Source organism: Melospiza georgiana, chromosome 12 (genome assembly GCF_028018845.1).
Source record: "Melospiza georgiana isolate bMelGeo1 chromosome 12, bMelGeo1.pri, whole genome shotgun sequence".
Taxonomy (NCBI): domain Eukaryota; kingdom Metazoa; phylum Chordata; class Aves; order Passeriformes; family Passerellidae; genus Melospiza; species Melospiza georgiana.
The window spans coordinates 15792316-15817881 of NC_080441.1; the positions used below are offsets into that span (position 1 = coordinate 15792316).

General features: G+C 51.3%; 1 protein-coding gene across 4 annotated transcripts in view; it reads right to left on the bottom strand.

The window, feature by feature from the left end:
* Positions 1 to 8603: 8603 nt before the first annotated feature.
* Positions 8604 to 25566, bottom strand: part of FRMPD3 (FERM and PDZ domain containing 3) — a 65625-nt gene continuing 48662 nt past the window's right edge. For all 4 annotated transcript variants that reach the window (XM_058032383.1, XM_058032382.1, XM_058032381.1 and 1 more), the window contains 3 exons: positions 19291 to 19435; positions 13825 to 14640; positions 8604 to 13054 (listed from right to left, as the gene is read on the bottom strand). In XM_058032383.1, the coding sequence (XP_057888366.1) occupies positions 10209 to 13054; positions 13825 to 14640; positions 19291 to 19435 (3807 nt within the window). In that variant the 3' untranslated portion in view covers positions 8604 to 10208. The remainder of the gene's footprint in view (positions 13055 to 13824; positions 14641 to 19290; positions 19436 to 25566) is intronic.

Below are 25566 nucleotides of genomic sequence, written 5' to 3' on the forward strand. Positions count from 1 at the left end.
CTTATCTATCTTAATAATATATATAATTATATATGTAACTAACTGTAGACTAACACCAAATCAGTCTTCTGTGAATTATCTGTATGTGACTGCATTGTGCACCTTAATTTATCTTTGGTGAAAATAAACATTGTGCTTAAGGGTTTTAAACCTGGATTGTTAACATTTAAACCTGGATATCATTGAATCATAGAATATACTGGGTTGTGAGGGAATCACAAAGTCCTGACTCCTGGCCATGCACAGGACATCCCCAAGAATCCCACCAAAGTGATTTTTATAGTGTTTTATTCTTGTTCTGAATTTCTGATTCGGTCTCCAGTTGCTAATAGGCCAATATAGTCCTGTCCTTTTTCTAAGACTTAATTATCTCAAATTACTTTTCACTTCTTTGAAGGAAATGACACTCAAATTTTAGCTTGTATACATTATTATAAACCCCTTCAAAATAAAAAGGCCGTGTGATTCATCACAGAGAATGCAGGAATTGATAAATGCTCACATTTCTGTGTTTCTGTCACACACACAACACCAGCAAGTCCAGGGTAATGATGAGACCAAGTCAGGGACTCTTCACTCCCTGACTGTGCTTGTTGTTTCCCCATGAAGTGAAGGAGGAAGATTGACACATTTATATAAACATACAAATATTTAGATATAAATAAGCCACAGCTTCTTCAGAATTTTTATGCAATTGTATAATTCCTGCTCATATCACCTGAATTTCTGAGAGGCAATAAACTTCTGCAGTGAATCTGACATTGATTTGCTTCCAGTCCTTGAGAATTCAACCAGAAGAAATCATCCACAATCAAGGGGGATGGGGCTGGCCGTGTTTTCTTTATTTTCTTTAAACTCCCCTGGCCCCAAATGCTGCTGCCACTATCCCCCAAGACCCATAAATTAATGACTGCAATACCATGCTTGGAGGAGGTTTTCCAGAACACTTTGTACAGTGTCATTAAATTTGGAATTCATCTGCATAAAAATAGGTATTGATTCCCATGCTTTGCATGGATGGAACTGGAATATTAATACTGGCAATTTTGATTATTTTCTGGTGTAGCTGCAGCAGTTTTGAGATGCTGTGACAGACAACAAATGCAGGGAATGGGGAAGGAAGAACAGAACCCTTTGCTTCTAATTTGTTGCTAATCATTGTTGCTTATCTTAGCAAAGAACATTCATCTTAACAAACAAAATTAATCTTAGCAGTGAAGAAAACTCCACTGGGGAGTGGCTACTTGATGGTTCCAGTGATGGGATTTGAGGTTACCTCCCAATTTTCCAGCAGACACATTTTTGCCCCAAATCCACATCCCTGCAGCCATTCACTGCTGCCTCCAAGTCTGGGGCACACCTTGATTTTTGAAGTAATTGCTTAAAACTCTTGTTTTAAATTCTATTTAATTGAATACAGAATGAGAATTTTCTGTGCCCAAGCACAGAAACAGAAACTTCTCAGTTTATTTGTGAACCAGGCAGTGGGGCCCTGAGGCTGAAGGCAGCAGAGGGTGTATTTAAACATGCAAATTCTGCCTCTTATTGATGAGCCCTGCCTGGGCTTCCCTCCACAGGACTTGGGAAGCAGCTTTCCTATCAGGATCCTCCTGGCATCACAGAGATGTGATTTGGGGGAGTGAAAAACTGGACAAAAAAAAAAAAAGGAATTAAATCCTTAATCCTAAAACCAGGAACTAGCAACCTGCTCTGTGTAAAATCAAAGATATTTTTCCCTTTCTGAGCTGGCAGCCAGGTGTGTTTTCACACCCACCTGCTTTCCCTCCTATTTGAGCCTCCACGGAGCCTTTGTAGATTAGCCAGGGCTTTGTTCCTGAGGACAAAAGTCCACCTCCATAACGACTCCCCGAGCTCTGGGAACAGGATAACCTCGGGGATTTGCTTAAGGAGAAGCTGTTAATGCACCAGAGTCTGAGTTAAACAAAGGCAGAACTCGCTCAGGAGGTTCCTGAGCCGCAGCTGGTCTAGAGCAGGGTGGTTTGCCATGCAGGGACAAGGAGGAGCAGCTTTGAGGAGTGAGAGGTTTATCTGGTTCTTGGGATGAAAGGAGACACTCTGCTTGCATCCCTTTAAAACCAAACCGAACTGGCTTGGGAGTCAGGATTTGTGTCAAAGGATGCTCAGGGGAATGATCACAGATCATGGAAAAATGCACTGGAGTGTCTCAGCTCTGGTGTGGAAGCCCTTATTCACCTCAAAGCACCTCATTGCAGCTGGTGAGCCTCATTCTGAAAGCAAAATGCAAGAAATTGAATTATTTCCTTTCAATCGAAAGGATTTTATTTAATTTGCCAGTGGTTTACAGTAGGGACAAGCACAAGCTGGCCTGGACAGGCAGAAAGGACAAGCTCATAGCCTGAGGTGCTGTGTTCCATCAAGTTCTGCAAATTGTGAATTAAATTAGCGTCCAACTGAGGAGAGCCTGAAAACACACAAACAGCCAAAAAATCTTTACTTACCTGATTCGGAGGAGGTGCAATTAATCAGAAATACCTTTGTGTGTCACAAGCTGAGAATGAAATTCCCAGGAAGTTTCCAGCAGCACATTAACAGCATCAAATTTCATGGCGACATCAATCAAGACAAGTAGCCCTCGTCCCCCTCTTGGCACTTTCCTGCATACAATTGCCACTCAATTACCACCAGCCACTAATCAAGAGCACATTTTCATGCAAAAATCCCGTGGCTGAGGGTTGTTATTTCTTTCTGTTGCCTTGTGACTTCAGTTCCTCACAGCCGGCTCTGTTAATGAATGGCACTCGATGGAAATTACACCGGGCTCTGCCCCCTCGTCTTGGTGGCTGGAAAAATTGGAGGTCAAAAAAAAAAAAAAAAAAAAAAAAAAAAAAAAAAAAAAAAAAAAAAAAAAAGTAAAAAGTAAAGAAAAGTAGAGGTAGAGAAAAGGCGGGAGGATGGATAAGAAAGTAGAGATGAGAAAAAAAAATAATGCCAAAAAGTTGGAAGGCTGAAAAGTCGAGGCTAAAAAGGGGAGGGAGGTTGAAAGCTGATGCCAAAAAGAGGTGAGAGACTGACATGAGGGCAGGTGGAGAGGGGGAAATTTAGGAATGGTGCTCACCCTTAGCACTGTAAATATTCCCAGAGTCACACAGGACATCGCTGGACCACACTCACCAAGGAAAAGCACGCCGTTTATCGGGAAAAAGTGAAAATTCTGGGAAATAAATGGTATTGCCAAGTCTCCACTGGAACCAATACAGATCTAGAGTTCGTTTTTAAACAATCTTGACTGGTTCCCTTTGTGTTCCTGCTCTTTCCACTCTGCGTTTTTACTGTGCCTTTTTAAGCAGCCGAGGTAAAAGAATGAGGAATGAGCCCCTCTTGCCTTGGGAAGAGGTGAATATTCATTAGATTTAGGAGTATTTCCGAGGTGCTTTTTGAAAGTGGGATTTAGTAAAGCATTTCAAAGTGTCCTGACCTAGAGCATGTCCCCAGCCCTTTCATCTTCCCAATCTCAGAGGGGCAGCACTGGAATTTCTGCCACTTTGGGCACGGTGTGTTTGCTTTTTAATAACTTCAATAACTTTTGCTTTTTAATAATTTTAATATTCCAGCTGCAGGAAGCCCCCTCCATCCATTCTGTGAGTGGGGGACAGGTGACATCAAGGGACACCATCTCACCTGGCCTGGGATGTTGGGCTGCAGCTGCAGTGGGACGAGGTGTCTGCTCGTGCCCTGACATGGAATTGCATAACATGACAAAAAAACTCTGTAAAAATTTCCTAATATATATGAAACCAGACTGGTTTTGTGTATATGAGGCCTGTTTGGGTGCTGTAAATAGGCTGAGATGACTTTGTTCCCTGGCAGACATCTCCCATATGCACAGAAGTCCATGGGTGTCCTGCCCAGCTCCACTGTGACTGCCCACGAGAGGAATTTGTCGGGATATTTCACACAGGAATCCAGGATTTGTTAGGATATTTCACACAGCAATCCAGACACACTGCTTTAAATGAGGATAACATTTAGACATTACTCACTTCCATTTGACTGTCAGCTCCCCTGGGCACGATGAAAGCAGCAGTTGGGTCCCAGTTATTCTGCTGTTGTATCTGGGGCTCCTGCAAGTCCTGTGTAGTGCTGCCAAGACCTTGGAGAGGGTGGAAATCCTGACAGGAGAATGTGGCTGCTCTGCCATGGGGATTAGAGTTCAAAGTGCTCTCAGCCATGGTGCCCAGTTGCTGTCTCCAGCTGACAATGGCCAGCAAAGTTCATGGAGACACAAAACCTGTCTTGGGACTGCTGCTTGAGGCCTGCTGGTTTCCCAGCCTCTCCCTTTGACACTTTAACCCCTGACAAACAGGTAGGGGGGGTTTAACCTCAGCTGGCAAAGCAGCACCACACAGCTGGACAGATAAAGCAAAAGCTGCACAAGCAAGCAAAGCAAAACAGAGAATTCATGCACTGCCTCCCATGGCAGGCAGGTGCTCCAGGAAGGCAGGGCTCCATCGATTACTTGGGAAGACAAACCCAGAATGTTCCCCTTCCTCCTTCTCCCCAGCTCTGTGTGCTGAGGGTGATGCCGTCAGGTCTGGGGTGTCCCTGGGGTCAGCTGGGATCAGCTGTGCTGGCTGTGCCCCCCAGCTCCTCTCTGGTGAGGGTGAGGAGCAGGACAGGCCCTGGCTGTGTGCAAGCCCTGCTCAGGGAGAGCTCAAACACCCCTGGCTTATCAGCTCTGTTTGCACCAAATCCAGCAGCTGTGAGAAAAATTAACTCTAGCCCAGCCAAAACCAGCAACCAGGTGCTCTGCTGGTCTCCTGAGCATTAGAGGGACCAGCCTGGCCCAAAATTTTTTTCCTTTTCTGTCCATGGTCACTGATAGAGCTGTGGTGAGAACTCCTTGGGAGCAGACATAGATTAGGGGAGGTTAAGGCAGGGAGCAGATTATGGGGGTGCAGGGACATCAGATGGCCAGGAGTGCATGCTGTGGCTGGGTCCAGGAGCTGGGAAGGTCCTGAAGGAAATCTGCACCAGCTGTGGGGCTACAGCAGAACACTCAGGGGGAAGGCAATGTGAGAAGGGCAGGTACTGCTGGTTTGCTCTGAGGAGGTGCTGAAGGGCAGCAAACACAATCTGCCACTCTCAGGCAGATTGCTCTGGTGGGAGGGGATGCAGAAAAATTGGTTTATCACACAGTGTTTTAACTTTGACTTCCTGGGGCACAGTGGGTTTGAGGTGAAGAACTGTTGGTGCTAAATGAGAACCAGGCAGTCTGCAGGGAGATGGGCAGTGAAATAGGAACTAGATTTGGAGGAAAAAACCCGCTTTTCTCTGTGCTGTGTTACTGAGATGCATTTTTTTAAAATTGCTGTGATTCAGAACCATTAACAAGAACGTTTTACCTGGATCATTTCCTTTGGGAATATTTACAAGTCCCCAACAAGAGTAGGGACCGAACCTTTGAGAGGAACATAGCAATGTCATCCCGCAGGGAATGTACCAGTCCAGCTCCTCTGCTCTCAGAGGGACATCTGGCTGCTCCTGGACAACATTTCTGTACAAATAACACCATTCTGATCTGTGCTTCTTGCCCTCTAGATGGTACCAAGCACCGAGTCTGAAATCACTGATTTCACTGCCTGCTGTCAATAACACTGTCAGGCTCTGGGGGTTGTTAGAAAACCTCTTGGCTTTTCCGTGCTTTTGATCCATATCCAGCTTTATAAATAGGTGGGTTTTGTGCCATTCAGTGTCACTGTTAGTTCAGCATGGGAAAGGGTGTGATGCAGATTAAAATAATGAGCCTGGAGGCACAGAGAGCTGTGTGAGTCTCAAGTGCTGCTGCCTTTGCTTTAGACAACACATTCAACCCCCGTCTGGAGAATGACCCAGTTCCTAAAGGGGCTTTTTTTGGGTTGGATCCTTATTAGACTTGGCTTTTATAATTCCTGGAGGCTTTGGTGTGTAGAGAGTGAACACACATCAACGCCTCTCTTCCTGATAAACAGAGAGCAGCTCATGGTGCCAGGCAAAAACATTGGATATCGTCTGTAGCTAGGAAATTGTTTGTCTGGATCTGGATTCTCCCCTGGTCTGGCATTCTGCCCTGCTGGGCTTTCCCTGCAGACACAGCAGAGCAGTCCCAGAGGGCAGCAGAGCCATCAGGCCACTGATGGCAGGGCCACACTGTCACCTCGTCCCAGGCAGAAAAGCTGGGAAAGGCTTGGGTGAAAACACAGACTGGAGCTGGTCCAGGTCCTCTGTTGGTCTCCTGAGCATTAGAGGGACCAGCCTGGCCCAAATTTTGTTCCTTTTCTGTCCATGGTCACTGATAGAGCCTTGGGGGGAATTCCTTGAGAGCAAAAGTCGATTAGAGGAGATTAAGGCAGGGAGCAGACTGTGGGGATGCAGGGACAACCCTCCCTGACAAACAGAGAGCAGTTCATGGTGCCAGGCAAAGACGTGCACACTGGATATTGTCCGTAGCTGGGAGATTGTTTGTCTGGCTCTGGATTCTCCCCTGGTCTGGCACTCTGCTCTGCTGGGCTTTCCCTGCAGACACAGCAGAGCAGTCCCAGAGGGCAGCAGAGCCATCAGGCCAGTGATGGCAGGGCCACACTGTCACCTCAAGGCTTGGCTGAAAACACAGCCTGGAGCTGGTCAGTGGTGCTCACCTGGCTCACCTGAGAGGGATCAGGCAGGGCTTTGTCAAATCCCCCCTTTCTCCCCAGCTTTAGGGCAGGAGGGTGTCCCAGCACAGCCACAGTGCCCAGTGCCAGCACTGAAGGGGTGACTGCTGCTGCCCTCCCCTTCTGGGGGAGAATTAAACCAGAATAGCTATCAGCAAAACAAAAGTGACCTTGGCAAGCCAAACAGTTCATTTCAAACCTGTCTGTGATACCTGCATTTCTATAGCAACAAAAATAGGAGGTTTTGCTTACAAACAGTGTCTTGTACATCTAAGAATAGCCACATTTCCACAAAGTTCTTAAAAAAAGACACAAATGCTAGTTTGGATATTAAGATTAATATATTTAATCTTTCTTGTTTGTAAAACAAGACATAAATTTGTGTATAGATATAACATATATTTTTTATTTATATATAATATATACAGACAATAAAAAAATTTTCCTCTGTATTAGACTGAGAGATTTATGGAGGAATGATATAGGCATAACGGGGAGCTTTGAAGAAACTCAGAGTTTCATAACTAGGTAATTCCCAGGGAAAAGGAAAACACCCTGTCAGCCTTCAGCACTGAAACAGGCCTTGCCCACCGTGGACTGAAGTCCCAACTGGCTCTTCCACTGGATATTTGCTACATGGTTCTTGGACTCAGGAGGCTGTCCCCACAGCAGGATGCTTTGTGCCTTGCTGACAGCCCCGGGCCAGGGGAGGTTATTGCACTCCGAGGACGCAGTGTTAAAAGCACATCTGTGCATTTCCATAGCTCCTATGGAAGAACGAGACATTTCCAATGTGCATATTTATCAAAACTCATAGAGATGGGAAGCGACTGCTCATCCCCAAGGGCTGGGGCGAGCTGCCTGGCTTGGACAGCTGCCCTCACCCCCTGAGGCTGTGAGCAGGGCTGTGAGCAGGGCTGTGCCCTCCTGCCCGGCCAGAGGCTGTGACAGGGACAGGCACAGGGATCCCGAGCTGCAGTGGGTGGCAGGGTGAGGGCAATGCCATGGGTGACCTTGCATTTCTCTCCTTGCTCTCTTTTGGAGGGTGGGTGGCTGCAGGGAAACACCAGTTAAGGCTGTCTCATTGGTTATGTCTGATACTAGACTGGGAGGAGGAGGAGGAGGAGGGGAACCTTGGGGTGGGTAGGAACACAACTAGGAACCATTATACCATTCACCAAGGAGTGAAAACAAAAATCCCAAAACAAACAAACCCCCCAACTCCAAGTAAATAACCACCTCAGAGAACTAAATAATGCTTCTTATGGCAGTCAGCCTGGTGAAGACAGAAAAGGAACCCCAACACCCTGGCAAGGAGGACAGCCCCTGCCTGGCTCACAGTCAGAGCTGATCTGGGCTCCTCTCTGATGGTCACAGTGAAAAGAAATAGGAGAGGGTTTGGGCTGAGCCTTGGGGGCATGAACCTGACCTCTGGAGAATGGTGTGACAGTGGTCTCCCCTCAGCTGGTGGCCCACCTCTGGCCTGCAGTGGTCAAGGATCAATCAGTCTGGGTTCCTTGCAGGGTCTCTAGCATGGATTCAGCCATCCAGAAGAGGAACACAGAATTGTTTTGGTTGGAAAAGACCTCTAAGATTATTGAGTCCAACCATTCCCCCAGCATTGCCAAGGGCATCATTAAACCATGTCCCCAAATGGCATAACTAAAGGTCTTTTAAACACCTCCAGGGATGGTCACTCCATCACTTCCCTGGGCAGCCTGTTCCAAAACCTGACCACCATCATGAAGAAATGTTTCTTACATCCAATCTAAACCTCCCCTGGCATAACATGAAGCCCTTTCCTCTCATCCTGTCTCTGGGGGAAGAGACCGATCCCCACCTGGCTGCTCCCTCCTGTCAGGAGTGGTGCAGAGCCAGAAGGTCCCCCCTGAGCCTCCTTTTCTCCAGGCTGAGCCCCTTTCCCAGCTCCCTCAGCTCTGTGTTCCAGACCTTTCCCCACTCTATTCCCTTCTCTGGACACGCTCCAGCCCCTCAGTGTCTGTTTTGTTGTGAGGAACCCAGAGCTGCACACAGGATTTGAGGAGTGGCCTCAGCAGTGCCCAGGCAGGGGACAGTCACTGTCCTGGTCCTGCTGCCCCACCATGGCTGGGACAGGCCAGGTGCCCTTGGCCTCTTGCCCACCTGGGCACACCTGGCTCCTGTTGAGCTGCTGGTGAGCAGCACCCCCAGGGCCTTTCCCACCAGGCCCTTTCCAGCCCCTCTGCCCAGCCTGGAGCTGCAGGGCTTGGTGTGCCCCAGGACAGGGCCTGGTTGGGCTTCAGCCCATGGAGCCAGCCTGGCCAGATCCCTGTGCAGAGCCCTCCTGCCCTGCAGCACAGCACTCCCACCAAACTGGCGTCACGTGCAGACTGACTGGGGGTATCCTCAAAAGGTACTAAACAGAACAGGCCCCAGCACTGAGCCCTGGGGAACACCACTGGTGATGGCCCCAGCTGGATTTAATTCCATTCCCCACCACTCTCTGGGGCCTCTCCATCCATCCATCCATCCATCCATCCATCCATCCATCCATCCATCCATCCATCCATCCATCCATCCATCCATCATGTTTCTCCAGGAGAATGCTGAAGAACACAGTGAAGAACACAGTGTTAGATTTTTTACTAAAATGCACAGTCTTTCCCTCACCCACAGAGAGTCACCCTGTCATGGAAGGAGGCCAGGCTGCTCAAGCAGCACCTGCCTTTCCCCTGTGCTGGCTGGGCCTAACCCTTGTCCTGTGTGTGCCATGGCATGGCACCCAAGATCATCTGCTCCGTGACCTTCTTGTCACTGAGGTCGGACTGACAGTCCTGTGGTTCTCTGGATTGTCCCCCCTTGCAGGCATTGAGCCCTTGCCAGTGGCACAGGCAGTGCCTGTGCTCAGGACTGGAGCACTGGGGCCTAAGCTGTGACAGCAGAGCCCAGTAGGGTGCCCCAGCTCTGTGCCAGCCTGATGGCAACCTGCCATAACCTGCTAGGACTGCTTGCCAAGCCCCAGCACAGCAGCAGGGGCTTGCACCCCACAGATCCCTTCTGCTGCTGATTAGGTTGTGTGTCTGGGCCAGGAAGATCCTCGAGGCAGAAGAGTTGCTTACGTGGCAAGACACTGGTTTGGCTCCAGAGTGCCCAAGGGGAGCCAGGAGATCTCAGCTCAGCTCCTGATAGCTCACTGGCCCACCACAAACTGTGACAGAGGTCTGCAGGAGCGAGGCCCAGAGCCCCATGGAACCACATGGTGTGGGGATGGGGTGCCTGTACCTCCCAAGCTCTGTCACCAACGAGCCGGTGTGGGACAACAAGCAGAGAAGCTGCTTGAGCCCCTGGACCAGCAGATTGCACAGCTTGTGACAGGGCACAGATTCACCCTTCAAACCCCTCACCAACACAACCATGCATTCTGCAGAGATCAAAGAGTGTCTTGGCTACCGCAGACCGCGGTCAGCGTGGGCCTGCAGGCACCGCATCCTCAGCAGGCCTGTGAGGTGTGAGAGCGTGGCCTGGCACACACTGCCTCCTTGGTCTTCACAGCTGGCTTTACTTATTGATCAGCGTCTTCAGGGAGCGCGTCAGGGTGCTCATGACCGTGGCCACCGTGGCCGACTGGCGGGCCAGCTGCTCCACAGTGTGCTGGTGGCTCAGCGTCCTGGCCGTGGACTCCTCGGCAGCCTTCAGGAGGAAGGTGTAGTTCCTCACCACCTCCTCCACCTTGGTCAGCAGCTCCTGGCGCTGGGACTCGGAGCGCACGACGTACACCAGCCTCACGAAGGTCTCGATGAGGCTGCTTAGCACCTGGAAGCTGCTCGTGATGGCCGAGAGCATGTGGGTGGGACTCTTGTCGACGGCGGCCACGCGGCGGCAGGACGCCCGGAACTCCTTGAACTTGAGGGCCAGCTCCTGCTTGTACTCAGCCAGCTGGGAGATGTAGGGCTTGCAGTCCCGCACCTCGGGGCTCAGCACACACTGCCTCAGGATGGTCAGGAGCTCGTTGGTGTCCAGCTGCACCTGCAGGAACCCGTTGGGGAAGCTGTAGGCATGGCCTCGAAGGGTGTTGATCTTTGCCAAGCTCCCCTCAAAACTGGAGGTCCTTAAATCTATCTCCTGGGTCTGGCTCTCGTTGGGACTGCTGCAGGCTGTTGCGTCCAGGACCTGAAGAGTCCTGCTCATGACTGGGACCATCTGATTGTCCAGCTTCATTCCTGGGAGTATCTGCATGGGGATGGAATAGGACAGCTCATCCTTCTCGCTCCCATCATCTGCCACATCGCATTTCCTGTAGTAGAAGCAGTAGCGGATGGAGCAGCACTTCTCATCTTCCATGTCTTCATCCCGCAGCTCAGCAGGACTCGGGTACATCTCCTCCTGGACAGAGAACACTGCTGAACCCTTCTGGCTCTTCTTGTCCTGTGCTATCTGGACGTAGGAGGGGTCAGCCACTCCAGTGGCTTCCTGGATTTTGCTCTTCAGAACAGGACAGAGGATGCTGGGCTCAGGCTCTTTCTGGGGGCCTTTCTGCTTGGTTGTGTAGATGTTCTGGTAGACGTCAGAGGACAGGGATGTCCTTTCAGTCTTATCTATTTCACTGACGCTGTAGCGACGCAAGAGCTTCCTGTAGTGGGGTGCACCCATGCACTCCCCGCGGGAGGTGCACGTTGTCAGACAGGACATGCCGTTCTCTGGGTCTGACCGGTTGTCTCGGGACTCCAGACTTGTGGATCGGATCCGTTTGCCTTTGGAAGGGCTGCTCGTGCTGGTCAGCCTAATGGCTTCCACCTGCTTCTGCTCATCTGCAGCTTTGTCCCTGCCTCGCCTCTCCAGTTCTGGCACCACCAGCTGGTTGGGGGGTGGTCTCATTCCCCTGCAAATCCGCTTGCAGTCGCAGCTGCGCCTTTGCTCCCTGGACATCCCTGGCACTTTCTGCACAGGACTGCTCCTCAGCTGGCAGCTGCAGCGCCCAGGGGCAGGCGGGTGCAGGTACTCCTGTGGTGGGAGGTCACCTTTGCTCTTTGGCTTGAGCAGCTCTTCAAGGAACTCCAGCTCGTACTGCTTCACCTTCTGCAGCTGGGCCTGCCGCTCGTCCGTCTCCTTCTTCAGCCGGGTGGGAAATGTTGCAGAGAACAGGTTCCTAAGCCTAAAGGGAGCTTTTGGGGCTTTGGGTTTAGCTGGGACATCAGCATCTTGCTGGGTTACCTCCAGGACTTTCTCTGCTTTTTTGGAAGGCACAGTGCTAATCTGCAGGCTCTCGGATCTGGGCATCAGCTGGATTGGCCCTTTGGCTTCCTCACTGGTGCTCCTGAAAGTGCTACCAGGTGATGCAGAGTGCACATTGCTGCTCTCAGCTTTTAAGATTTTGGCCGAGCTTTCCTGTTGTATTTTCTGTCCTTGGTTTGAAGGAGCTGAGTGTTTCTGCAAGATGAGGCTTGTGGCTTCTCCACCTGCCTTCTGACCTGTCTCTCCGCTCGCAGCTTTTCCTGCAGCATCTCTACTCACTTTTTGCTGGTAGCTTTTAGAGGCAAAATTCTTACTGGGCATCATCTCCTCGCCTGCTGAGGCGAGGTGGAAAGCTTCAGCCTGACTGCCAGGAGCTTCCTTAGGACTTGGAGAAACTTCACAGTGCTGCTGTGGAGAGACCTGCTGCTGCTGCTGCTGACAGTTGCACAATGTCTCTGCAGTTTGTGGACCTCCTTTAAGTGTCAAAGGCTTGCTGCTGGTACCATTCACGTTCTGGTCTTCTTTTAAGGCTGATACCACTTGGGGAGCTGAGGCTTTTGCATTTGCCACCTGCTGCAGTGCAGCTGAAACGATGGCTGGAGTTACACTGCTCTTCTGATCCATGAGCAGCTTGGAGCTCGGCTGCACCTCCTTGGGCATCTTCTCTTGTAGATCCTGTGCCTGCTCCCTGCTTGGGGCTGCTGTGGCATGCAGAGATACCTCAAAGGCAGCTTTTGTGTGAGCTGCAGCAGCTTTGCACTCAGAGCTTGGCACAGCAGCCCCCTTGCCCTGCTCACTGAGCTGGGGGCTCAGCCCTGGCTGGGCAGCCGAGGTGCAGCTCTGCTCCCTGGGCTGCTGCTCCTGCTTGCTCTTGCAGTTGCTAAGGCTGGGACTTTGGGTGGAGAAGGCTGGCTTCAGTGAGGGCTCCTGGCGGCTCAGGGCGTAGGGGGAGGTGAGAACAGCCTGGGCAGCACAGGTCTGGATTCGGAAAGGCAAGTCCTTCCTGGCCAGGAGGTTTTCTTTGTTGATGTGTTGGGTGAGGAAGTAGGCAGCGTTCTGGTGCTGCTTCATGGCAGAGACCATCTCCGAGACATCGGTCAGCTCTGAGGAGTTCGTCTCGTGGCCAGAGTCCAGGGATGACTCAGGAGTGATGGCAGCCAGGACAATAAGACCTGAGGAGGGACACAAAGAAAACCCCACAACAACCCTCACACCACAGTGCTGTGTGGAGGAGAGGGGAACTCCTTGTGACAGGGCACATTGGAGAAACTTCTGTGGCTTCTCGCAACTAAGAGTTAAGGCTTGTAAGGGAAATCATTTTGTCAGCATTGAGCTGGCTTGATAGCTCAATTCAGCAAGAGCTTCTGGCCCAGGAAAAGATCCTGTGAAGCTTTCCACTGTTGGTGGTAGCAGAGCTACAGGGATGTGTCTGGCACAAGAAGGAAAATCAGGCAAGAGGTACTCTGCCACAGTGAGTAGGGCAACCAAGGTGGGAAGAGGGACAAAGGGCTGTGCTGCCAGCAGGCTGGTCCCAGAGTCACCCATCTGGCAGCAGGTTTGCCCTGTGAAGGGCTCACACACTGCAAAACCTGGGTGGGAACCTACAGAGACCGATGGCCAAAGGTGCCACTGAGGGGGGGTCACAGTGGGAGGATCTCACAGTGCTGGCTGGTTATGGACTCACCCCAGCCTTGCGGCATATGGCAGATTTGGGACAAACCAAGAGACTCCTTCAGCCTCTGTCAGGGACAGGAGTCCCACCTCAGCTTCCTAGAAATCTTCTGAGCAGCAACTTGGCTGCTCCTGCTACCGTCTGCTGCCACAAGTTTTTACTAGAACCTGCTTCACAGTTGCTTATAGGACAGGAGGAGACTAAAGGGAAGGATGTACAGTAGGAAAGAAAGGCTATAGGCAAAAAAGGGAGTCACAGCCACTGAAATACCTGCTGTCTGCTGTGGTGGGGGATGTGGGCAATCCTCTGAAGCAGCCAGGGCTTCCAGCGCCTGCAGGGTGGACACCAGGGCATCATCCAGCTCCTGGGCGTGGTCGCGGACGGTCCGTGGCTGCACGCTGTCGATCAGAGTGACCGGGATCTCGTCGTACAGGATGCCACAGAGGTGCCGGCCCTGCTCCTGGCTCTGGGCAGCCGCCCGGCGCTTGGGGTCGTCCTCGTCGGAGCTGTTGTCTCGGAAGCCAGGAGGGGGAGCGGCGATGGCGGGGAGCAGGGACGTTGTCTCGTCTTCTTCCTCGTCGTTGCCGGGAGGGGGAAGCGACATCAGGTCCACGGTGGTGTCGCGGGTGCTGCCGGGCTTGCCCGCCGTGCCCGAGGCCAGCCGGCTGCGGATCTTGGCCTGGCAGGACTCGCAGTACAGGTGGGCGCCGTCGCCGCGCAGGTGCGTGTCTATGGTGTGAGCCCTGGCCCTGCTGCCCTGCCTCTCCTGCTCGACGCCAGCCGGGTCGCACTCCTTGGCTGCCCCGTTGTAGCCTTGGCCAGAGCTTTTGGAAGTGGGGTCAGATTTGGTCCTGGGACGAGTTTCCTCAAAAAAGATCAGGTTTTCATTGATATCCGTGGCGCTCTCCCTCTCCTTCCTCTGCTCTCGCATGTGCAGGTAGCAGAAGCGGATGAGCTCCGAGTCCCGGCTGGCAGCAGCCCCGGCTGCTCCGGGGACAGTGGCAGAGCCACCCACCAGCCCATTCTCCTTCTTTCCCACGTGCCCTGCCGCGGCAGGCCGCTGGAAGTTGTGTGCGTTGATGTAATCTAAACCAAAAGCACAACGGGAGCGTTAGCAGCAGCACCCAGTGAGGGGAAACAGCTGGGGAAGCTCCTGCCCACCCTGGAGAAACATCCCTGTGCTCTCTGCCCTCCACTGGGACACCCACACTCCCTGCAGCACAGCCAGCCAACCTGGCTGTCCCTTGGAAAACCTGCTGGGCCCGGCTGCCAGGAATGAGGGTAGGAGAAATGTCCTGCACCACAGAAGGAGTTGGAAGGGACATTTCAAGGCCATCTGGTCCAATGGCAGGGACACCAACTAGATCAGGTTGCTCAGAGCCATGTCCAACATTCAAGGAAACCTTGAATGCTCCTGTGCCTACACCTCATCACCCTCATCATAAAACCCTTCCTCTTTGATCTAAGCTGGATCTACTCTCAATTTAAAACCTCTTCCCCTTGTCCTATAGCTACAAGTCCTATTAAAAAGCCTCCCTGGAGCGTTCTCTTCTCAAGACTAAAAGCTCCAAGTCCCTCACCTAGCAGAGGTGCTCCTGCACTCTGATCATCTTCATGACCTCCTCTGGACTCGCTCCTCCAGCAGCTCCATGTCCTTGCTGTGCTGGGGAGCCCAGAGCTGGAGGCAGCACTGCAGGTGGGCTCTGACCAGAGTGGAGCAGAGGGGCAGAATCCCCTCCCTTGACCTGCTGGTCCTGCTGCTTTTTGGGCAGCCCAGGACACTCTTGGCTTTCTGGGCTGAGAGTGCACATGGCTGGGTCCTGTCCAGCCTCTCATCCCCCAGCATCCCTGAGTCCTCCTCTGCAGGGCTGCTTTCCATCTGTCCATCCCCCATCCTGGATCAGTACTGGGGTTGCCCTGCCCCAGGTACAGCCTTTGTACTTGGCCTTGTTGAACCCCATGAGATTCCCATGGGCCACTGCTGGAGCTTCTCCGGGTCCCTGTGGATGTCATCCATTCTTCAGGACTATCAACCAAACCACTCACTTGTGTCATCTACAGACCTGCTGAGGGTGCTCTCACTCCACAGTGTCCTTGATGAGGACATGAAACAGTCCTGGTGCCAGGACAGGTCCCTGAGCTCAATCCCTCTGCTGGGTAGACAGAGGCAGAGGAGGGCTGGCCAGCACAGCAGGCACTGCACACAGGGATGTGGGTGCTCATCACTGACAGGGATGTGGGTGCTCATCACTGACCCACCAGTGTGTCCAGAGGGCAGCAGGACCAGCTCCTGTTCCAACAAGGACCTCCAGCCTCACCCTGCCAGCTCACATGTAATATGGCAAGAAGGAATTGTTGCCGTTTTTGGGTAATGTTGGCTACACCAAGCAGTGTTCATCAGGATACCACTAAAAGTGGAGTAATATTGCCTTTTGGGGAGACATCCACTGCAGTTTAGCTGTGTTCCAGTGGCAGGAGCAGCCCCTTGTCCCTCACCGCCTGTGATCCATGTGCTATTTCTATCTGGCTGACAGCTACTGGATCAGGCTGGCTATAACAGAGCTATAACAGCTCTTGCTGTTAAGCATCTCCCAGTGACAGCCTCCCCTTGTTCCCTTGTGCAGGGAAAGTGGCTGAAATACTACTTGAATTTCTGGCCAGAGGTCCATCCCTCAGGAGGGGAATCTGTCTGCATTGCAGGTTGGATTGTGCAGCTGTGCTGAGAGCCAGGGGATGCAGGTTCTGTCTGACCAAGGGAAAATTAAATCAAATAAATCCTAATTAAATTCATTAGCTCGACAAATTGGACAATTTGTCTCCCCAAACACATGTTTGTATTATACTGTTCATCACCTGCAATGCTAAAATCCCAATATAAACAAAATCTCTTTGATGCCTGGCCATGGCAGTGCTCAGAATGACAGCTGGGTGAGGGAGCACTAGGCTGCCGGAGCTGGGCATGTGTGGGCTCTGGGAGGGTGGCAAAGGCTGAGGCAGAGGCTTGCTGGCTGCCCATGCCAAGGCAAGGCCTGCTGCTGAATGGGGCCAAACCCCAAAAATCCAAATCCAGCTGCTGCATGCTCAGGAGGGAGAAAACTGCCTGCCAAGGAGCTGAGAGAGCAGCTAAGGGCACAGAGCTGATGGTGGCTGAGGGTGAGAGTGGGGAGAAGAAGGGACAGGGAGCTGAATCACCCGGGTAGCTCCAGCAGGGCACACTGGAGGGCAAGGCTGTGGCATATGGCTCCACAGGGAGATGCAGAGATGGATCTCGCTGACAACGTTCAGACAGCGTGTGCATTTCTAAAAATGTCTGCTGTTCAGCAGGAGGCTCTAATGGGCCTCAGGGAAGATGGATGTGCTCCTCTTCTAGGTAAAAGCATGGGCCAAGGCTTGATTTTTACATTTAAGATTCTGGCACAGTCTGCCTGCAGCCTGGGAAGTCTGGGCTAACTTAATTCATCCCAGTGGGGCTCTCTCCTGCAAGGATGTGCTAATGATCAGCATCCCTGCTCCCTGTGATCCAGCCAGCTCTGACAGCTCAGCCTGCAGCCCTGGGGAGAGCAGGATGTGAGCAGACTGTTTGCCCAGCACACCCTAAACCCACTCCTGCTGAAGGGCGGCTGGGCTGAGTGCCCTGGGTCTGCAAGGGACCTGCTCCACCCCACGGGTCACAGAGTTCTCACTGCACCCAGGAGGATGGAGCAGGGCACCCAGAGAGGGCTGGCACAGACCCACTGCTGTCCTGCCCACTCTGTGACTCCCTCTCACATCACTCCCACCCTGCAGGGTTACTGACATTGGTTATTTGAGACTGACAAGAGTAGGGCAAGATCTACAACTCTTTGGTAGAGGTTTGGATGAAGGCCCTGAAGCAAAACCTCAGGAAAAAAATTCTGGCTATTGCCACAGAATGTGGGAAAACACCTCTTGCACGTGCTGAGACAACCCCAGATGCCAGGAATTGTGGTGCTGCCAGCCTCCTGCCAAGCCCTTGGGTGTGGGGTGCTCTGCCCCTCTCTGACTCCCCACAGCCACGTGTCCCCTGTGCCCCTGTGTCCCACAAGCCAGGGAAGGAGCACTCTGATGGCAGCTAAACCAGCTCAGTTGCAAACACCCTCTGCTCACAGCAACATGTGATTAAATACATTTCCATAGGGCAACTGGGCAGAGCACAGTGACAGCTGTCAGTCAGGGCACAGAGGAAGAAAGGAGAGGAAACTGCTTGTACTTACACCAAAATCACCTGCCAGGCCTGTTCTGGATTCACTGAGGTTGCTGCAGATGCTTTCCTGATCCCTCTTGTGAGTGTGTCCTCCCACAGGTGCCAAATCCATGCTTGGGTGCCTTCCTCGAAGGCACCAAGGGCTTTCCCAAGGACCCTCTGCACTCCTCCCCAGGCCAGGCCCATCTTGAGAAGGGAGTTCTGACACTGGACCTAAACTAAGCAATTGTCACAGCCCTCTGGAGCTACAGTGTCACTTGGGGGGTCTGGGAGTGACCTTGGGTTGGTATTTTGTCCATCTCCAGTCACTAAACCCATATTTTATAGTTCCTATACAAAATATATTGGATGTGAGCCACAGCATGTGGTTCCTGGTTGGCTCTTGTTTGAAATCACTCTTGAGAATCATTGCTCTTTCTGGAGGGTGACTTACACCTGCAATCCATCCTTAAGGGACAGCATTGGTGCCTGCTGGGACAGAAGCTCCTGCTGTGTCCAGACCAGCCTTCTGCTCCCTGAAAAGCTGGGACAGCCAAGTTTTATTTCTGATTTAGGAAATCAGCAGAGCAGCCATGCTCACAGGGCTGCTGTCACAGACATCTTTTATGAAAAATCCTTTCTTTAGGATTTTCCCTTCTGAGAAGCTGAGGCCTCAGAAAAAAATGTAAACAATGGTTATCTGCTGCTGTAGAATGCAACAGGTAGATTTTTGATTGAGCCATCTTGAATGTTTATAATTAATGGCCAATCAAGACAGCTATCTTGGATAGAGTCCGAGAGAGCTGCCCTTTTGTTGTCATTCTTTTCTTTTCTATTCTTAACTTAGCTAGCTTCTGAAGAAACCTTTCCTTCTATTTCTTTTTAGTATAGTTATAATGTAATATATGTATATATCATAAAATAATAAATCAAGCCTTCTGAACATAGAGTCAACATTCTGGTCTCTCCCTTCACCTGAAAACCCCTGTGAACACTGTCACAGGCTGCCCCTGAGGCTCAGAGCCCCAGGCTGGGGGGCAGCAGTGTCAGAGGCAGCAGGAATGCAGCCCCTGAGCTCACACACTCAGGTGGAGCAGGATGCAGCCAGGGATTGTGTGCTGCACCCCTGCAGCTCTGTGAGGGTGTCAGAGGCAGCAGGAATGCAGCCCGTGAGCTCACACACTCAGGTGGAGCAGGATGCCAGCCAGGGAATGCACAGGCTGCTCTGTGAGCCCCAGCTTGTGGCTGGCAGCCTCACAGGGCTCCTCCTCAATCAGCCCCTCCTGGAGCTGCTCCAGGAGCTGCCAGCACGGCTCATGGGGAGTGTTTAGGGGCTGAGCTGACACCACAAGTCATTTTGGCTGACCCAAAATGAGCACCTGTCTCCCTGCTCCTCGCTTTCTGGTTAAAGAGGGAGCCTGCTGCTTCTCCGGGTGAATGGGAGCTGTCAGGGAAAGCCTTTCCCTCCCTGGTGCTGCAGGGGAGGGCAGGAGGCTGCACAGGGGCTGGCACAGAAAGCAGAGGCTGAAACGTACCTGCCTTGATAATCTGAGGAGGGGGTGGCTGGCTGGGGGCCCTGGACAGGATCATCTTCTTGGAGTCCACCAGGAGCCGGCAGTAGCCCGCAATGAGGCAGGCGAAGTTGGTGGCTTCAGGCCACTCCATCAGCAACACCAGGGGCTGCAAGGCAGGAGGGACAGAGAGAGTGAGGGCCCCTGGCTCAGCTCATGGGCACCAGAGCTGCACAGGGCTCTGCTGGGCCCTGCACTGGTGGAACTGGTGAGCTGCTGGTGCTCCCAGCACTGCCAGGTGAGACCAGCCTGGCTGCAGCTCACCCAGCTGAGCACAGGAGGGTGCCTGGCTGCAGCTGTGGTTCCTGATTGCTGAGGGACCCACAACAATTCCTCCTGATCCTTTGTGTGCATATCAGTGCTCTGAGCCCACCTGTTCAACCATCAGGGCTTGGGAGGAGCACAGCGAGTTTGGGAGTCTCCAGAGCTGCCAGAACCCCTCTCTCATTGCAGGCACTGTGTTTCCCTACCATAAATTAAAATATCTGCTTCCAGCAAGATGCCAAAAGGGCCAAACCCCATTACAGGTTCCCCCAGCTACCACTCTGAGACTGTGGATCTTATTTAAACCTAACCCTTTGGAAAATTAAATTTGTGCTTAGGAGCAGATGGTGCCTTCCCTTTTAGGAGAGTGTTTATTTGCATGCTAAAAAAGAGCTTTGCTTTAAAGAGAAATAAAACTCAGACGTGATCTGTGTGACACATATAACCTCACAGCACAATCTAGCAGCAGACAGTGTGACTCCCAGCTCCCAGACTGTCCCAAGGAGAGGATCAGCGTGCCAGGGAAGCTGTTGGGGTGGGATCCACTGTTACCCACCCAGTGAGGTCCTGGGCACTGCTGGGAGCAGGCTGGGCAGAGCAGCCTCTGTCAGCACAGCTCACCTGGGAGCTCCCTGCTCCATCTGAGCCCCCAGCACTGCTCAGGACAGACCCATGAGATGGGAAAAATTGACAGGTGCCTTCAACAGTTATGGCAAAAGCAGCTCCTGCCCTTGCCTACCCCTTGCACAAAGCATCCCCAGGTACAGGGGATATCTGAGCCAACTGGGGATGCTGAACTGCTGCTCTCTCAGGCTGCCTGTCCTGCCACACTCAGCCTCTTGCACACTGAGAGCCCTCCAGGACTCAGAAGAACTCATTTACCACACTCAGAGAACACCAAGGCTGTTTTACAAAACACTTGAGCCTACACAGTGTGAAAAGCATTAAAGCTATTTTGGTTTTCTTGTTTTATAACCACAAGAGGTTCCTGGTACCCACTGGCCAGTTTTGCTGCTGTGAGCCACCAAGCCCATTCTGGCACAGCAAGGCCCACCTTAGGCCAGTGTCATGCTCTGGACCATAAAGTGCAACAAACTTGGGTGTGAAGCCATCAACATGAGATCCCCAAGCCATGCCAGCCCCTGGCACATTTCTCCCAGGGCCAGGGTGAAGAAGTTCCCTTTTTGGCTGCTGTGCAGGAAGATAAAGGGAAAGAAATAACTTGATGTGGAGGAGAAGCAGCCTGACAAGTGAACATGCTCTGCTGAGAGGCTCTGCCCCTGCCTGCTTGACAAGGCTCTCTCTGAGTCTTGGAAAATAAACCTGAGATGACACAGATCAAAGGGGAAGTACCAAAGCAGAGAGAGAGAAGTGAAGAGGTTCTCAAGATAGCTCAGAGGAGGCAGCATGCAGTGGTGGGGGGTGACACCTCTTAGCCCAGCTCCAGTCCTGACATAAGTGATGAAAGGAAACCATGTGTTCTGTGTATGAAGCATCCTTAAAACAAGTGGCTTCTCCACAGGGCTAAGCCCTCCTGGATTTTTTCAAGCCATCTGTTGAATGAGGACGTCTTTGTGCATTTTCCCTGCTCTGCTCTGCAGGGTTTGGAGTGCCAGCAGCAAGGGAGGGAGCAAATCCCAGTGGGAGGGAGGCAGTGGGTGATGAACACCCACTGCTGGGAGACTAAACCAAGAGGCCAAGGTGGGCTGAGAGTCCCAATCCTAAAGGAGAAGCAGGGGGTAATTTCCACCATGTGTGAATCCCACAGGGCTGTGAACCTTCACTGCCCCCATGTCAGTGCTCACCCTGCAGCCCCCAGGGCAGCCCCAGGGCCCCAGCTGGTGACCACGACCCATTTCCACATTTCTGTATTTCCTAGCTGGTGACCAGCATCTCCAGGACCCATTTCCACCTTTCCATATTTCCCAGCTGGTGACCAGCATCTCCAGGACCCATTTCCATCTTTCCACGTTTCCATTTTTGCTCAGCTGCCTCTGCCTCGGGACGCTCCCACCCATCCAGAGATGGGACTGCAGGTTCTTGTTGGCAGGACAAGCCCCTGGATCAGTCCTCCTGAAGGGGGACAGGACTGACTGAGATACAACAACCCTGACTGGTGTTCCTTGATTACAAATGAAGCACCAGGGTGCTGTGAGCTCCCTACCAGCTCTCCAAGCAAGTCCAGCCTCCAGAATGGCTTCCAGCTATAAATGCATGGCATGCAGGGGTTAACTGTGGCACTCTGCTCTGAAAAGAAGGAATCTTAAACCTGGTTAATGTTACAGCTTAGAAAAGATTACTCTGATATACTGGCAAGGAAGCTGTGTGAGGGTTCTTCAACAGTCAGGTATTTAAATATTGTTATTGGGGATTAAATCACTTCAGGCGCAGCTTGGAGCCATCCACCCATGCTGTGGATGTGTCATCTCCCCATGGCCTGGGAGCCCACAGTGCCTGGGTGTCATCCTGTTTTTTTAAGTTCTTCTAAGCCTTCTGATGTTCACATTCTTGTAATGAACCTCCTCATGCACTTTCTGTAAATAACTCATTGTTTTGCATTCTTTCATGGAGGAGAAATTTAATGGACTGCTGGTTTGTCCAGTGTCATTGGAGAGGTGGCACCGTCACCCTCCAATCCACTGTCACTTTTGGCAATCTATAAATGTTGGAGTCAGAATTAAACCTTCCCTCTTTTTTACCTTGGAGAGTCCAGTGTTGTGTCATTTTATTTCATGTCCTAGAGCAACACCTGGGTCTGTGCTCTGCTCATGGGTTATGAGCTTTTACAAAGACACTGATTGTTGCTACATGAAAGAACACAAGCTCACACTGCTGTTCTCAAGGTGAAAAAAGGGAAGTTTATTTTCTGACTCCAACATTTATAGTTTTCCAAAAGTGACAGTGGATTGGAGGGTGATGGTGCCACCTCTCCAATGACACTGGACAAACCAGCAGTCCATCAACTTTCTCTTTCTCTATAAAGGAATGCAAAACAATGAGTTATTTACAGAAAGTGTGTGAGAAAGTTTGCTACAAGAATGTTAACAACAGAAGGCTTAGAAAATCTTAAAAAATCAAAGCAACAACTGATGGTGAGGAAAGCTGCTGCAGTCAGGCTGTGCATCTCCCCTGGCCCTGCTGGCTCCTCTGCTGCTCACTGACAGAGTTCTGGCACAGGATCTGAGCCCTTCCCACACGGGGTTACAAGGCTGACTCTCTCTCTTCCACTCCACTCTATTAAGTGGTTTTGCTGAGATTGCAACAGCTCAGCTGCTTTGGGATGTCCACCCTGCTGCCACATCCCCCTGAGAGTGGCCAGCAGATCTGGAAATGATTTATGGGGCCAAGAGGCAAAGAGACATCATGATTGCAGCAGCCCTGTTCCCCTGGGACATGATTCCACAAGGAGGCAGCTAATGGAGGTGTTATTTTTAGGCGTTGGCACCCTTGGCCACCCTGCTCCATGTGGGCAGAGCAAATGAGATCCTGTGGAGACAGCCAGGCACGGTGAGCTGAGCAAATATTGACTTTGTGAGCAGGTGCACCAAGCACTTCCAGCTCAGGGTGCTGGGGGCTTTAGATGGCAAATTCAGGGCAGCTTTGTGGGGAGCTGCTCTAAATGAGAGCAGCCCTGAAGAACCGCAGTCTGTGCTTTGGGCTTCCTTAGCTTCTGGCAAAGGGGATTCACCTCCATTCCCTTGGAAACATCCTGCAAGAGGCAGAGGGGCTCCTGCCTGAGGTCAGGGCTGCAGAGGGCTGGGGTTTATTGTGTTTATTATCCCTGTCTACCTCCCTGCAGTTTTCTCAACTCACTGCTCAATCTCAACCAAACCCAACAAAAAGGCAGTGACCTGAAAGAGCATGAATCTTCCTAAGTTTTCCAAACCCAGGGGTGCAGTTGGGCAGAGCCTTGTGAGCAGCTGGAATGCAGGGAGGGATGCAGCAGGGGCAAGAGCAGTGCTGTTCCGCTGAGCCCTGCTCAGCAGCACCTTGGCCACACGGTGCAGAGCCCTCTGTCCCAGCTGCTGATCAGGAGATGAGGTTGATAACTGATGGGGAACAGCTTATTGTTCCAGACTGCAAGGCAAGATGCATTCTATTACTGTATGTAGTTGTCTTTTGTCAGGTGGGCAGTTTGCCTTATCTCTCTCTCTGAGTGACCACAATCACTCCTCCCTTGGCAGGGGACATCTGCTGATAACAGCTATTGAATGTCACTGCATGGCTGATAAGAACTACAGCATCCCATTGGGAGATGTGAGCCCAGAGGGAGGAGCCAAGCATTCCTACCCAGATATAATCCAGAGGTTTTGAGACACCAGCACGGCTTCTCCACTGGATTCCCCAGAGGAACAGCAGCTGCCTCTCCTCCCACTGGATCTTCAGAGGAAGAATCCATCCTTCTCTACAGGATCCCTGCTCCAGCAGAGCCACCCCTGACACTGCAGGAGGGCTGAGCCACAATTCCAATGGGACTGCTGCCAACACCCTGACCCACAGGGTGTCAGGCTGGGTTCTGACTCTGTCAGTGTTGGTTTAGTTTACTGCATTGATTATTTTATCCTTTTATTTTCTTCCCTATTGAAGAACTTTTATTTCCTGCTCCCATAATTTTTGTTGCCTGAGAGCCCCTTAATTTAAAATTTATAGCAATTGGGAGGGAGGGGGGTTCATTTTCTCCATTTCAGGGAAGGCTCCTGCCTCCCTTAGCTGGCACCTGTATTTCCAAACCAAGACACTTATCAACCTGGATAACCCCTGGCTGTCTTCCCACCAGGCTCCTCTGGCCTGCCTCATGCCCACCAGCCCATCCTCTTCCTCATTCTCACGGGCACATTCTTGCTGCTCCAGCTCCTCAGCAGCCCCCAGGGCTCTGCAAAGCAGAAGTGCCTGTCTGTGTTTTGTCAGCACAGCAGCACCTTTAGGGTGAAATCTCCAAGTTTTACACAGAACCAAACTTTCTGGGACAATGCTACTGCTCTAAAAATTGGCCAAACATCAGATGCCCAGATAAAGGTTCATCTCTGACCTGCAATGTGCCAACATGTAAAAAAAGCAAATTTTCACAAGGATGCTCTTCCTACATCTACATGTGTAACACCAGCCTGAAATTACTGATGGTTTGATCTTTCATGCATAATGGTTCCCAGATTTTCTAGGCCTCATGAGGAAAGGACACCTTTTCATTCAAAGTTTCCTGTTTGACAACCAGTCTCTCTGTGAAGTTAAACAAAATATGTTTATACTGGATAGAACAAATTACTTTTGCATTAGTTTATAATTGATAAAGTGTTTTTTCTATAATGCCCTGCTTTTAAATAAGATCTCAGTGTCCTTCTGGAGGGTATTTTCTTGCTCAAACAAAGGTCTGTAGGAAATTTTCTGGCCAGGGTTATGCTAGATGATTTTAACAGTCCTCATACTGAAATTAATTTATGACCCAATCTATTCATACTATAACCTCTAAGATGATATGCATTTCCTTTTAATCTCCCTGCTTTACTTTGGGTCCTACCCTGCTTCCTTTAATGCACTGCAGCAGAAAGATGGGAGATGAATTTACATAATTTATGTTCCTTGGTTTACTTGAGGTGCACTGCCAAGTTTTTATTTAATAATACAGGCACCTGGGCCTAATGAGGCAGCAGTCAATTTTTCACTTCTACTTTGACCTTTCCTTCTCTCCCCTGCAGCATTATTAACTCGGCTCTATCAATACCAGGCTGCTTGTGACTAGGACCACCATTTCCCACTTGTTGATCAATAAGGGCACTGCCTTGGTTAGACCAGCAGCTCCCTCCTTCCTTAGAGGGCTGCATTTTTGGTTGGGTTTGGGGCTTTTTTTTGTTTGTTTTTTTAATGAACAAATCAAATTTGGCTTTGCAGGCTTGGAAACTCATCCTCCCCACATGTTGTCTGCAACTCCTGTTTTTGGCTGGGTCCCCTCCTGGGTGCCTGCAGGCAGTGCTCTGGGTG